The sequence below is a fragment of the Sprattus sprattus genome (assembly GCF_963457725.1).
Source record: "Sprattus sprattus genome assembly, chromosome: 16".
In the NCBI taxonomy this organism is placed as follows: Eukaryota; Metazoa; Chordata; class Actinopteri; order Clupeiformes; family Clupeidae; genus Sprattus; species Sprattus sprattus.
The window spans coordinates 27,564,389-27,580,739 of NC_137914.1; the positions used below are offsets into that span (position 1 = coordinate 27,564,389).

Sequence of the window (16,351 nt, forward strand, 5' to 3'; positions counted from 1 at the left end):
AAAGATCTAGAATGAGCCTGCTTGCCTCCATTACCATTCCCATAGACCTAGTCCAGCTTGTGTAAGCCCAGAACTAAACTTCACTGCAGCACATTTCGTTTCCATTTTCTGGTGAAAACAGTGTAGTTCATAACACAACTGTGGTTATACTCACTGTCAGGAAGTGGTGTTGTAAGCTTGCGGTTTCATATTAGAACTGCCTTCTCCCTCAGACTTGTCTGTCGCTAAGGAATCCAAAACAGTTATTTATTCTGAAAATAATTCTTTATTAAACACAAACATCTGTTTATGTTTAGATCCCTTTTGCTCTTTACCTTCCAGCTTCCAACTGGCCAATCTCTTGCAATGAACCTACTCAGCAATATTTGTTCAAACTTCCAACTCCATTTAGTTTTTCTATATTGCATATGTCAATACAGTGTGACCTTCGTGATGCTTAATATCTGAAATTATTACAGAGGACTTGGACAACCATTACTGAGCATTACTATCTTTCTTAAATGGAACTTCCCATCTCGTCTTAAAGGAAGTTGTTCAAATGAAAAAGGACATGGTAAACTGACATACAGTAAATCAGACCAGGGCCACGTGGGTGAATCAGTTCTGCATGGACGTTACCCTTGCTTATTATCCCCTGTTATTTAACAGTTTTGTTACTTATTTGGTATGATCTGCCCAAATAAGAGCATATTCGAACTTAAACTTCCCCTAACATCATTGACTAGTGTTATGATATCTGGTAGACTGCCAACATACTGTTGTGATCTAAGCTTAAATCTGTATGGAGGGAGAGGCAATCTCTCAGATGAAGCTAGGCTGTTGTGTCAAAGGTATCAGGCCAAACCCAGAGAGATTCAAAATGTATGCAGACATTACAAACTTGTAAAGTTTTCCAATGAATGGTGAATTACGTGGTGCATAGTCTCCTAAACCTTACGAATCACTTGCTGAATCACTTGCCAGTGAGACTTATTTTACCCAAGAGAACAGGGGTGTGAGGCCCCCTACTGGAGAAGGGCTTTGCTGAAACAAAGTCTCTCATCTTAGCACAGATGCAAGGAGCTATGGTTTGGTTAGTGTCGAAATGCAGGACCACAGTGATTTTCTAAAGTCAAAAGTGGGTGTTGTGTGTGGACCTCTAAACACGTCTTCCTTTCTCAATGCACCCTAGTGATAGAGATTATTTCCAAACACTGTTAATGACTTAAGAATATAATAATCAAGTTTTCACCTATCACCTAGAGTCATAGAAGCATCTCAATGCCATTTGTTGCATTGATCAATTAAAGCGAGCTAGACATAGGACTTTGCTGTTACTGCCTTCTGATATAACCAATGAGGTTAAACACTCTTGACTCCAGTGGCAGGTGACTCTGACATGCACTGATATTTCTCCAAATGTAACCGACTTTAAGCACTGCTTCCAAAACCTTATGTTCAGATGCAATAATATGTATGTGGTAGTCAGGACATATTTGTCATAGTTAATAAACATATTGTAAAAGTAGTTTGTAGCCCACTCCTGCTAAACACAACAACTTGGCCAGCAAGAAGAAGTAGAGAATGGTGTGACAGCCTATGGGTTTTTGATGCATTAATCATGATTATGGGATACTAAAGATGAATGTCTTAGTCTCGGTTTGAATATGGAAAGGGTGTCTGCATCTCGGATGGAAGCAGGAAGATTATTCCACAGGAGGGGGGCTCGAAAATCTTTGGAAATATAAGGAGACCTGCACTCTGGGAATGAAGTGATCTTGGTGAACAATAGGGGACGGCAAATTCCTTGAGGTAATTTGGACCTAATTCACCGTCAGGAGCTTCAGTAGCGGGTGGAAGATCCATACGCAGCCACAACAGCCTGGCACGTACTCTAAATGTACATGTTAGAGGGACCAACACAACCACGCTGGCTGACCTGGCAACAACTCATGGTTGAGGAATGGAATACTATCCCACAGCAACGCGTGACCAGCATGAGGAGGTGGTGCCAGGCTGTTGTGGCTGCTGAGGCTTCCACCCGCTACTGAGGCTCCTGACGGTGTATTCAATTAATAAAGTGTAAAATTGGCGATATGTCTTTTTTGTCCCTAGTTACTGATTGAGAGTTCAATCATCCTATCCACAAAACAACTCAAAACAAGAGTCAATACCAAAAGGAGAATACACTGTTAAGCATTGGCACAGATTTTTGGCACATTTTACTTGGGCACTACCCACATAATCATCCCACAAGTGCATGACCTTAGAGGTTGGACATCATTGTAAAGGTAAATAAACAGGCTTTACAAATTTATAAAATACAAGGCCAATTATCATTGTATCAACAAAGGAATAATCGACAAATCACACATTTCCAAACTTTTTTTCCAAGTGTAGTTGAGTCTAAAACAGTTCTCATCTGTGTTTGTTTGTTCATTTCATTACATGCGAAAATGGTTGGTTTGGTTCCTGAGCAAACTGCTTCTCTCAACACAAGGTATATTTAAGCAATATGACTCAAGTGAGAGTGGTTGGTAAAGGATAAACCCACAGCTGTGTGTCATATTGCTGTAACACAACAGTTCTACCACCAGATTGTGTTTCATTTCGTTTTTGTTTGATTCATTCTCTCTGCCAAAATGACTTGCACATGTTAATACAATACCCCTGTGTAGTGAAGTGTGAATGCAGCTCAGGCTGGGCACAGTTCATCCACGGGTGTAGGTGTCTTGTGTGCTTTTGCTTTTTAAGAACAAATTGAATGTTGAGGTTGTAAAATGAAATGTTTAAATGTTCAAACTTGGAGTGATTACTAGTGGTGAAGAGTCTGCATTGGGTTGGTCCAAGATATCCCCACTCATGGAATGCTTCTTTTTCGAGCAAAGCTAATAGTTGTAGTTAGCCTGGATACAAAAATGGACATATTTTATGTGATTTAAGCTATCTACACGACTTTTTTATGTTTACATTGACTCGGTTAGTTGTGTATGTGCAACACGAATGTTGCTGAGGATTGTAGGTCTTAACTGAAGCACTCTAGACCATTATTGATAGGTTATTGCTAACGCTTAGACAAAAAATCCATTGAAACACATAGTAACTAGCTAGCCTTGCTGCTAATTTTTAATTTTTAATGTGAGCAGGCATATCTCAACAGATATTGACAGCGCATTCATTTTGAAAGAGGAACAGAGAAACGCGATCAAGGCACAAATTGCCGTCCTTCCTACGGGATCAGGTTAAAGTTTGAATGTATCAGATGGTCATACTACGTTGCTCTGATTGGTTTTAGGTATCCAATTGAGCAAAGAGGCATTTTTTCCCCCTGGTTCGTTGAAACACGCCCCATAATCACAGCCCAATAGTTCAGTATCAGACTCATATTCTGACTAGAATTATGAGTATGACATCGTCAGGCTAAGTTGTAGTATGTGTTTTATTTTACTGTTTACCACTTTATATGTGGGAACTTGGATACTCTGCAGGATTGGTCTATGAGTGAAAGATTTCAGTTCTGTAGTTAGTTTGGTTTTATGCAGTATCAAACTGTATCAACAGTACAAGGGGATACAATAATAACTGGGTGATGTTATATTTAGGGCTGAACGACTTGGGAAAATAATCTAATTGCGATTATTTTCCCAATATTGCGATTGCGATTTAATGTGTGATTTTTTTTTTATCCTCTTTTTTTCCCAACACAATATTAGATACATTTAGTGTAAAATATTGTTTCCCACATTTTACATTTGTATTTAACTGCTCATTACAGGAACAAGAACAACAAATTGGTGGCTTTGTCACTGTGCGTTAAAGTAATTTAAACAAAGTCGTTGTAAGTATAAACACAAGGCATGCACTTTTTAAACACTGTGTGCAAAATGTACCATCTTTAGACCACGTTGTAATCGCAGACGTTGCGGTTAGAAAATCGCGTTACACCATATCACGATTTAATCGCAAATGCAATTAATCTTTCAGCCCTAGTTATATTTATGGGTATTTTTACAAAGTTGAGTAAAAAGGTTTCAACGGAACACAAAAATGTATCAGGGTTCTTAGAACTACTGTATGTATTTAAACAGGTCTATTGGTGTGGCAGTATGCGCAGAGATATTTACTTTTACTTAATGTTGATGAATCTTTAATGTTACCTTTAATGATTTCATTATGATGTTCCTAACATGTGTTAGTTGCCACAAGCTCATGCAGTGATATTGACTATTCCCATGCTCCTCCATGCAGTGCCAGATCCAGGAGACAGCTTGGCAGAGGACTCAAACTCAGTGGAAGTGTGTCAGGACGTTGGAGCTATGGAGCCTTCTCCTCACAAGGTAGAAACACCCTAACCAATACAGAACCAACATATCCTTATAGTGTTATGTGCTCCATTCTGCCAAGGTTGTCACTTACACTAATCAAGCTTGATGTGCCTCTGCCATTTGGTATGGTTATATTGAAAACAAATTAAAACTATTATTTGGTACAGTTATTATTATCATCATTGTTACTATTATTGTTATTATTTGTTTTGTAAGTCGCTTTGGACAAAATCTGGATCTGGAAAAAGTGTGGACATCATTTGAATCATCATCATCATCACCGGCGCAAGTGTCAAATGGGTTGGTCCAAAGGAGTTTACTCAGCCATAGGTGTGGTTTGGGCGTAATATTCAATAAACCAATCAGAGCGTCATCTCACATTTCCTTTAAGAGCGAGGAGCGCATATTCCATAGCGGCTTGTTATTATAATGGCGGAATTACCTGGAGGAAGACCGTGAGGCCACCAGAACGTGTGTTACCAGAAACAATCACGGCAATATTTTCCAATGCTTGTTTGGAGAAATGTTTCTACTTTTCATTTCTCGTTTGTATTTTTTCAGTTACTAGCATTCGTTTTTTGGTGGCAACATATTTGAAATAAAAGTCACAAAAACATACTTTCCGATGTTTTGGGTTCACCCTCACTGAATCACTAGGTTATGTATGCATGGTAATAATAATGCACCCATCGGCACATGCAGTTCAACCTCACGTCTTCTAAAGTCCTCTAATCTATCCTCATTTATGTCATTGACACATCCATGATTCATGGCAATGTTGTGTAAAACACTGGGGGGGCACGTATGTGAATATGGGTGCAGTCTATAGCGCCAAGGACGCCAGGGAACCCATACTTCTCCCAGAACGCCTGCTTAGCCCTCTCTTGGCTGTCGGGTGTATGAATTTTTATGAATTCCCCAGCATGTCGGACTAGACCTGACGTAACTGCATGTATAGCCGAACTTATTGCAGACTGTGATAGGGACAGTGTGCGTCTGTCCCCAGCTCATCTGCCAGAGAGAGAGCGAGTGAGTGTGAGTGTGAGTGTGTGCGGCCAGCCACTGATCAGGCTCTCCTCTCTTCCGATCTCTCCCTCTCCCTCCCTTTTCTCCTTATCTCGCCGCAGACTGTGATAGGGACAGTGTGCGTCTGTCCCCAGCTCATCTGCCAGGAGATGGCAGACATCAGAACCGCCATTACAATTAACCTGAATCATTTGGGTCAATGTGTACGCTAGATGTATGCCTATTTTTAAAATATCTTGGATATGGATATCACAATGATTTCCTCATGTGGTAAATACTTTATTTTCCTTGTAATTATATATGGCTTGCCAAAAAATTGGTGTAAATCTCTCGTGTAGACGAGAGAAGTAAAGTGTAGCCTACTGTGCGGCCAAGCACCGTCCTTAAAATAGCGTCTGAATACGCGCCACAGACCGCACCGATGCACCGATCCGCTTTACCGATACCGATATCTGAGGTTTAGTATCGGCCGATACCGATCCGATACCGATATAAAAAAAACAGCGCGAAACTATGGTAACTGTGTGTATGTGTGTGACCACACGTGCGAGAGGGAGAAATTAGGAGTGCATGATATGAGATCTTGGTGCATTTTTTGCTCATTTGCTACTTAACATCATGTCTAGTCATCACTATCAATTCATAACATAGGCTAAAAATAATCACAAATAATGTACGTTCTAACTAGCGCTAGTGTTCATATTAGTTAGCAATCATATATCCGCTAGCGTCAACTTTAACGTTACATTGTAGAGGCTCAGCATGGTGACCTGTTAATGTATTTGCTGGTTCTAATATTACTAATATTAAATTACACAACTAATATTACTCGATACATATAATTGTGGACATTACACAAGGCAACATATATCTCATTCATAGCTCATCCAGTCGAAATCTTAACAGGATGAACCCATCTTTATTACAGCCAATCAACATCAGGACATAACTAAATCTCCGCTTAGCATGCTAATCGCTACTAATAGCAACGTGAACTCATAATACACTACCAATATACATAAACATATAAAAAATAAAAAATAAATGTTTTTTTTTTTTTTTAATTGTCACCGATACCCGATCTAGAAATGTCTGCAATATCGGTACCGATACCGATACAAATATCGGATCGGTGCATCCCTAACAGACTCTAGACAATGCGCCTCTGACATTAGACTAGGTTTTTTCTGATCAACGGCGCAATGTCGTTTTGAATCTGCAAAATACCACTTGCGCCTGACAAACGCCTTCTCTGTTCCGCCCCGCCCATTTCGGCGCAAGTTAATTTCGATGCGCGCCTCTGGAGGGAAAATCCCGCTGTGCACCGGGTGCAAGATAGGAATGATACATGCGTTGGTGACAATGTCAATTGCGCTGGGTGCAAGATAGGGCCCTTAGTCTCCCTAGGTTGAAGTAGTAGTTTGCCGAGAGGGCAGATTTCTGTTTGTGAAATTCCCAACCCACACATATTTAATGTAGCTTATGCTATGCCTGCAGTAGGTACCATAGCATGTCATTCAAGACAAGATGGTAAAATGGTGCTTGTATGTATGTCACCTAAGTGAAATTAAGCAGGAAAGTTTTCAGCTAACCAGATAACATGCCTGAAACATACTCCAGTTAACAAGGTTGTGACGTTGTGTGTCAAGTGTAAACTGAGGATAGTCGACACATTTAAAACATTTTCAAACTATTTAATGGATTTTGTGGTGTCATGCCCCATATTTGGACCAGTGCTCTGTATATTTGAAGGAGTATTTCGACAGGAGGCCAGTAAGCAGAGGCCAGTACAGGAAACATATATTCATATTTACTAGTTCTTGGAATTGTGTGAGCAGCTGCAATTTGTATTAGTTGGAAGCTCTTAAGCTTTTTGCTACAAGACCATTTAAGCATGAATAAGGTTCTCTGTATTTTGAAAGGATTAGACTTCAATCAAGTGTAAGTAGCTGGCTAGATAGTGTGCTTCTCAAATGTTTAAGGCCTACAATCACAACCTCAAATATTCTCATTTCAGAGGTCAGTAAGTGGCGTTATCTGTATTGATGAACATGTACAGTTGAGTGTTATTAGAATACCAATGAAATATCATGCCATGCCTCCTTATAACAGTGCCTAAGGGCAGCATGTACAAATAGAAGTGGGAAGATCCAAGTACAGAAGCCTGGGGAACTCCATGACTTACTTTGGTATGACTATGATTCTCTGCGGGTGTGTGCAAACTGAAGATCGTCTGAGAGATTAGACCTATGCCAGGCAAGGGCATAGTGCAAGTGTCACACCAAGTCTTTTTGGTAGAATGTGATAGTCTATAATGGCGAGAACAGCACTTAGATCTAAAATAACTAGTATTGTAACGCATCTATCATTAAATCATTAACAACGTTGGTCTTTACTGGAAGTTTTCTTGGATGTTGTTTCTGTGTGAAAAAGAGCAAAGTTGCCTTGATACTGCTTTTGAAATGAATTTAAAGGAGAGGGAGGTATGCAAGTAGCCTGTCAGGGCCAAGGTTTGGCTTTTAAAAAATGTTACAAATGCTTTTTAAGTGTTACCATTTTATGCATTTTAATGGAATACAAAAGAATAATGACTTTAAAATGGTTTGATTACATTAGATTGTACACAATTGTAACAAAGACAGCTGTCTACTACACATGATCCAATCATGTTCTATATTTAATATATACTGTATTTCATCTCTGCATTGTCTCTTTTGAGGGCTTATTTCATGGCTACAAACAGACTAAATGTAGGACAAGTAGTAAGTTTGTGTGGGAAAATGTGGGGCATGTTACCAACGCTGAGAGGAAACCTAACACTTTGACATCATTTCTCTTTGACTGAATAAGAAACTTTGTTATTTGGCCTTTTGTCTTCCCTTGTAAACACCTATACTTTGATCCGTAGTCAAATCAAAAGAACACCAGTTAAGCCATCAAATATACAGGCTACAGCACAATGCTGTTTTAGGTACAGTAAGAACTAAAAGAACATTTTCTTTTCTTTGTGGCCATGCCATGATTTCACCTGGTAGCTTTTACCTTTTCTGCAAAGTTTGTGGAGGCCTAAGTTGTTTGTTTTTCTGACAGGGAAGAGATGTTCACTGTAGCTCACATGACGGGCACATGATGGGCGGGTATAAGAACACATCCATGCGTTCTTATTTCTGACCATCTCAAAACTAAATTTCAATATGCAGGATGCAAGACAAATGGTCAAAATGCTATGCAGGACACCTGGGATGCGGGACACCTGGTCGCCCTATGTGAATACATTCAGAAAGCAACTGGTCAACTGTAATTGAATACCCAAACAGGTCTTGCCATGGCAAGATAGCGAAGGGATGTGAGTTAATTTCTCACACTCAGTTATGGTGGAATGAGGATTTATTTCAACCCAATTTCCTGAATGATTTTATATTATGGTGTAAGAATGGCGAACAATGTGGAGTGTTTTTTTTTTTGTATTAACTTTTTTTTTAATTTTGTTTTGTCTTTGAGCCAGGATATAATGAACATTAAGGCATATGACTCTTACTATTGATTGTGAATGTGCTTTGTTATAGGATTATTATTTACGTGCATCATGTGTAATATAATATACTGTGTTAATGTGTGTTATACAGAATATCCCTCCCCACAACTTATAACCACAAACCCTAGAAACTAAACTGTGAGCTCGGAGTCCATGGGGTATATTCCCTTTCTTTATTCCTCCTCATTCATTTCAAAACACAAAGGGGTTTCTCTAGCACACCCATTTCCATACGCTCTGATGTGTAAAACTGACACAGTCCAACACACATTTCTGGTAATTGCAGAGAAGTTTGTGCAATGTCACTGAAATGCTTTTAATTTCCAAGACATGCTGAAGGTTGAAAGCCTGGTGGTTTTGTGGTGAAGGCTAGCCATGTGATAGCATCTGCCCCGGCGCACCGCCAGTGATCATAACGAGAGTCTTATTGACACACTGACATCAACCGTTCCTACACACTTTTCCGAAATTTGAATGTGATGGAAATTTAGAAAGGCCTTTTTACTGACAGTCTGTCTGTAAACAGCAAAAGTAATTTGGGGCCTGTGGTTCAAACCCAGGGCTGGGAGTGCAGTATTTTGACAGCTACTTCCTGTTTGAAACCTGTAAGGTACATTTTGCACTTTTCTTTCTACCCTGTTGTGGTCTAAAAATGACTCAAATAAATATCATCTATCAACTGTAACGAGAATAATAACAGGATTTGAGATTTTAATGAAATCCAGACTAATAACAAAACAAGAGCTTCCTCTGCACTTAACTGTTTACTCACGATACAGTTGTAAAGAGATAGGTCATCAAAGAAAAGGCAAAGTTTGTACTGGTTGTCTGTTTGTGGAATTGCCTCCTCCTCTGACCATGTGTCTGTACAGTGTCAAAAGTCTCTAGTATGGAGGCCAAGAGTGCTGTTCAAGTTGCCAAGCCTTTTGCAGAGGACTTGGATGTGACTCACTTAGGGCTATCCCAACCAAAGGCATCTTCGTTTTACTCACATCCACTGCGCTGTTTCTCAGAAACCAGTGACCACACAGGAACACAATTCAGTGTGAAACTCAATGTGAGTGTGAGTGTGTCTCTGTCTGCACATACACATATGATATGCAAAGTTACATATCCACTTGCCATTACAATAAATCATTGAAAGTTCAATGTTTAGAGGAGAATTTATTTGAAATTTGTTCAAATAAAAAAAAAACAATCATGGGGAGTTTTGCTTGAATTCTGCTTCCTCTTGATGGGGTTAGAAAACAGGTGTGCTAAAAGGGGCATATGAATTTGTGTAAATCATTACAAATCCACATATGTTTAAGTGGGTGTTTGGTTTAGATAATGTTGGTCATCTTTATACAAATTACATTTTAGTTAGTTTTAGTTTTGTGATCTTTGATGAGTATTTCGCTCGCACATACAGTTTCATTTCGCATTTGTAGCATATACCGTTGTCCTATGCGGTTTTCTGCAGAGATTCACTCTTTGCTAACCCATTCATTTCCCAACCTCAACCCATATCTCCAATTTTAGCAGAAATGTAAGTGTAACATATGTATCATGTCTGCATGTGTATACAATGCCAGCTGAAAGCTAAAGTCCAAAGAGTAAAACGGTGAATTTAGTATACTGAAATTGAATACTTAAAGATTAAATAATAGACCCTCTCAGTCTTCATACACATGAAATTGTTAGAATGTGAAACTAATCATAATCTTTCCCTAACAGGTATATTTTGGTGTTTTTTATCGTAAAAATCCCAATTGACCAATTTCTGATATGAAAATACTGTAAAGCGTTTTGATTTCATATTGGTATCCAAAATGTATGTTAATGTGAAGTGCATTCTCTGAGACTTTGAAAAATGAATTCAATAATATGTTAATACTAAACAGAGAGGCTGCAGCTTAATCCATCTTGCCTAATCTCGCAATGAAAGTGAAGTGAAGAGAGTGATTGTTGTGGATCCACTCCAAAATCGTATTGGTTCTTTCTTGGCCCATGTTTCACCCCTTTACCAAGTTTCATGAAAATCAGCCTGTTAGTTTTTGCGTAATCCTGCTGGCAGACACAGACAGACAGACAGACAAATAAACCAAACCGTCTAAAGCAGCTTGCACACTGCCCCGACTTTGGCCAACATTCTCCAACTACCGCCAACAAACCCCAACAGTCGGGGCAGTGTGCAAGCTGCTTAATAAAACATTTACTCCCTGGCACAGGTAATAATACAATGTACCCCAAACTGTAATACAGGCTCCAACCTTATCAGCTTTACCTCTGTGTCCATGAAGTTTGACATTGCTGATGTAACTTTCCCTTTTCAAGGACACCGGAGGGCATGAAACACTTGACCTTACCGATACAACTGATGTGACCTCCAGCCCTGATCAATTAGAATCTGAGGATAGAGCCTTCGTTGATAACCTTTATCGTTTCATGAAGGATCGAGGCACACCCATTGAGAGAATACCACATCTTGGCTTTAAACAGAGTGAGTAAAGTTCCACAAATGTTTTTTGTTAGGCACATTATGGGTTCAGTTTCTTTTGATTCTTAAGGGTTCTCACTATTTGTTTTCTGTCTACAGTTAATCTGTGGAAAATCTACAAAGCAGTGGAGTCTCTCGGGGGATATGACTCTGTAAGTATTAGTCTTAAACTTATAATTAATTGCTAACAAATTTGGATGAGACAAGGCAATTCTCTTAATCATACATCAGGTAGGAATTTGCTAATGCAATCTGCAACTTACACCATTCTTCAAGGCTCGGTATAAACAGTTGTCTTTGCTTTTGGAAAAAGTCCCCGGGTCAGTTATATTTACAGACACAGGCTCTTTGTGGTGCGGGCACTTCCTTGTGTGGAAAAAGTGTCTTTGACTTGTGAAGTGCACACACAGCAACGTGTGACCACAGTGAGAGCAGGATGTCCATCTCTTAATGTATCTGTGTAACAAGGCAGGCTTCAAAGGCTCTCAACTCTTTCAAACCTTGTTCTATTCATCTAGGTAAAGTTTCCCCTCTGTGACTGATGGGACTGGAAAGATCTTTCTCTGTTATACATATAAAACAGTTCAGTTTCATGTGTTTGTGATATTAGGAAGCCCTAAGAACAACACTTATTGGAGTTAGTCAGCTCAACCAGACCAACAAAACGCCCCATAAGAAAAGACAATCTAAAAAAGAGATCTCCTTACTATCTTCTTAGTTTCTTCTAGAAAACAATGAAATTAAATGGAACTAAAAAGTGAGATTTAGTCTAAAAACTCAGATTTCTATATGAAACACATTTCTCAAAGGAAAGATCTAAACAGGTTCCCAAATCATTCTGAGTTTTGACTAAAAGCTTTCGTCTTAAACACAGACTTCTCAGTATTAACCCTCTCTGTTTCTCAACATCAACAACTTCACAAATGTTAACAATCAAGTATATTTCACTAGTCTATGAATAGTGGAGAGGGGTATGAGAAGAGGACATTTGTGGCAAATATGAGTTTTATAATGAATTATCATTTTTCACTGACAAACCATTTCTCCTAAGGAATTTTAGGAGAAATGTCGGTGATTCAATTTATATTAAAATGAAACAATAATGAGTCACATCTAGATGTCCTGAGCTCTTTGGGAATTAAAAACAAACAACAAAAGGCATTGTTGATATATGACTAAATACATTCAACAGAGTGTCACCATAAACGTAATGGTTTGTTACAGCATTCTCATAGCATGGTTTAAATCACTAGGGCCATTCATTGGTGATATCTGTATCAGGTGAACATTCTCAGGTAGTTTTATGACAACATATGCAATATTCTTTTGTAGGGAAGTCACTGAATGAATTTTAAAGATGAAGTGCTCAACAAAAATTCAAAAACTAAATCCTGTAGTTCCTGTCATTTAACTTGTGACACATGACGAGTACAGTCAAGAAGATAAGCCTGTTGGATTCCAACACAAACACAAGACACAAGACGAGCAGTCCTCTTCACGCTAAATTATTTGGGGTAAAATCATCAGCCTTGACTGCAGCAAGTGTGTATTTGCATGTTGGATATAACGTGTGTTCAGAATTCCTGCATTCAAATAATGTATCATGAAAGTTTTGGAAGAAATGGTCATTTATTATCACATTAGCATTTAATTATCACGGCAAACAATTACGCTGCACTGAATTGCAGAGCCGGACAGGAACGGAGTACATTTACTTGAGTACAGTACTTAAGTACAATTTTGAGGGATCTGTACTTTACTCGAGTATCATTTTTGGGGAGTACTCATGACTTTACTCAAGTACATTTGAGAGGCAAATATGGTACTCTTTACTCCGCTACATTTGTATTCATAAACGTGAGTACCCGTTACTTCTACAAATAAAAAAATAAATAAAAAAATCCTCAATTTGTTGTTTCACTTTCAAACGTGATTGGATTGTGCAGGCACCACTGATTGGGACAGCCTATCAGCAATCACCTTCAGTTTTCCGCTAAAGTCAACTCCATGGTCAGATTAGATGAGAGATGAATCCATGGACGAAACGAAATAATGGAAGATCCCGGGAACGTGTTAACCCGTGGCCCCACCTCGCCAGCCTATTTAAATTTTCTGAACAAGTTAATGATAGTTTTCGCTTCAAGTGTTTGCTCTGTTTACCAAAAGAGAACTTCATCACCGCCTACAAAAATTAATCCTCCAACTTGCGGAAGCATGTCAAGGTACGTACATTCAACTTCCTTACATTTCTAAGCTAGATTCTACCTACAGAAAAGTCCACTAAATGATTGGCTAGATGCGATATTGCAGCTTTTTACATTCTCGGTTACGTTTGAGTAGTCGAAGCCACATGCACCTAATTTGCCACCCAATTTGCCACCTGTAGCTAGCCATTCAGATAGCTAACTTTTGCCTGACAATAGCCAAGGCAAGCTAATCGTGTAACACAGATAATCAACTGAAGTCCTTTCAGCTTCATGTTTTGACATGCCCCTGACAAATAGAAAGAACATACAGTGTATCTTTTCTAGTCTAAGATCGAGTATGAAACGTCTTTTTTAACCATACAAAAGTAAAAGCCTAATTAGTTCAGTTGTAGGCTATGCTAGTTGCAAGCAGGGCATTTCAGCTCACTTGTTTCACTGGAGCGAAAAACTAGAGCTAGCCCTACAGATAGTCTAAGGGGCTATTTGCCTTTTTAAAAAGTAACATCTCGGCTGGCCTAGACAGGATTACAATAGTGTTTGTTGAACTGTAAGGCTTAAATGCCTATTTAAGTGGGGGTACGCTCTTGAGTGTACTTATACCTGTCTTGTTATACCATAACATAAATGACTCTAGCCTACAATTGTAATTAAATACATGAGAGATATGCTACCCAAAGTCTTGTATTTGCCTGACCTAATATTGCAGGACTTGTTAGAATGTCAGAAGCACCTGGTGGTCCCCGTAAATTAAAGTTAGTTGCACCAGAAAAAACTATTAAAAAGTTAGTCTGGAGCCATTGGAAAATTATGAAAAACCAGCACTTCATAAGTAATACTGCTATGTAGACTATATGATGGGTATCTTTTCTAATATTTATTAGTTTTTAATAGTGTAAACTGAAATGTTATAATGTGTTTTACAGAGAAGGCATGAGACACATCTAGAGGAATACTGTCAACTGACTTCAACAGCCTGCAAGAGGCCATCAGAAGGTGGAACAGGCTTCAAGGCGAAGCAACTGAAGTTGTTGGAGACCAAGAATTTTGAGAACAGAATTTTGAGAACCAACTTCTCCTCAATTTGAACAAGGACTTCATGACATTTGATTGAACTGAAGTACAGTACACACACACACACACACACACACACACACACACTGAGGACGATGCGATACACATCTCGATGCACTGCCAACGATCCGATACATTAAAGATACATAAAAGCAGCTATAATGCGATACAGTACGATTCACCCCTATTGCGATGCAGTGCGATTCGAAACGATGCGATTCAACGAGATGCGATGCAAAATAATATAATTCTATGCAATTTAATATGGTACATAATGAGTCATTTATTTGTCATACAACGAATCATCAACAAGGTGTCTAACAAAAGATAACATGTGTGGAGGCTTCCGGAATGCAGCGTGTGGAGTAGACGTGTGCGCAGCTCGCTCCCACAACTAAACTTTTCATCTACCTTTTTATGCTAGCCTTTAAAAAAAATTATCTCTTGCAAAAAGTTTTAGAAATAGTATTGACCATATAGGCAAACTCACAATGTCCAAACCTAAGGGCAAAGTAGATAAAAGCCATCCTGCACTGTCTTCTGCGTCTGCTAGTGCTAGCATCAGCGTGGCAGAGATTAGCTCATTACTGGAGGGCACAGACTTGCGCTTGCTGCTGACTTCAAGAAATCCTTCGATTTGCTGACTTCAACACTGGACACCCTGCACACAAAGGTCGCTGACCATGGGCAAAGAATATCTTCTTTGGAGGATAATGCCTCCGACACTGATCAACGCATCCTAAGACTTGAGACGGCGTGCTCTGCCATGAATCGTGACAATGAGTCTCTTAGGACCAAGATGGCTGATCTTGAGGGTCGTAGCAGACATCAAAACATATGGATAATCGGCCTACCTGAGAACACAGAAGGCAATCGTCCGTCCACTTTCTTTTCTCAACTGCTCCTGGATGTCTTTGGCGCAAATGTGATTGGCTCTCTCCCTGAGCTGGACCGAGCGCATAGAAGCCTTGCTCCAAAGCCTGCTCCAGGCGAGCAGCCACGACCTGTCATCTTACGGTTCCACCGTTTCCAAGGCGACCTGCTCTACAATTGCCACAAGATTCGCTTTTTTAGCCAGGACCTGTTGAAACAGCGTGCCGAGTTCAAATCCTGCATGTCTGAGCTCTACCAGCGGGGCTACAAGTCGGCTCTTCTTTATCCAGCAAAGCTACGCATTACCATGCCTAATGGAGAGAGGGCATGGCTACCTACTATCGCAGATGCTACTAAATTTGTACATTGTTTGCAGGTGGATAAACAACACATAAGGGACTGAACTTTGCATTTGCTGAACTTTCCATTCACTGACAGAAGTGCCCCTTTTCTTTGGGTATGTATTTGGCAGCGTCAACTAGCGCAATGCGTTTCATTTGTCTCGTTAGCCAAAAAGGCTAGCACTAGCTTGAAGTTTCTGCTACATTAACAACGAGGCTAGCTTTGATTTGCGTAGCCTATAATGCAGCCTTTATACTGATGTATGCTAGGTTCATGTTTTCGGTCTGCTTGGATGGCACACTATTGCTAAATCTAAACTATTCAACTGTTTTTTTTAATATAATTATTTGTAACATTAGCACAATCAGAAATATGAAATATGAAATGAAATATGAATTATTTTTCTTATATGTTTACTTCCATTACTGTGGTTATCTTTGATTTGCGTAGCATCCTAGCACTAGCCTCTTAGCACTAGCCTACTATGCACCTGTTATGTAGCACCAGCAGCAGT

At 39.3% G+C, this 16,351-nt stretch overlaps 1 protein-coding gene across 1 annotated transcript in view; it reads left to right on the forward strand.

Annotated features, from left to right (window-relative positions):
• Positions 1 to 4,211: 4,211 nt before the first annotated feature.
• The window catches only part of arid5a (AT-rich interactive domain 5A), a gene marked incomplete at both ends in the record, with an annotated part of 48,170 nt that continues 36,030 nt past the window's right edge, over positions 4,212 to 16,351 (forward strand). The window contains 3 exons of the mRNA XM_080854232.1: positions 4,212 to 4,316; positions 11,182 to 11,347; positions 11,444 to 11,496. Coding sequence (XP_080710358.1) covers positions 4,212 to 4,316; positions 11,182 to 11,347; positions 11,444 to 11,496 — 324 coding nt within the window. The remainder of the gene's footprint in view (positions 4,317 to 11,181; positions 11,348 to 11,443; positions 11,497 to 16,351) is intronic.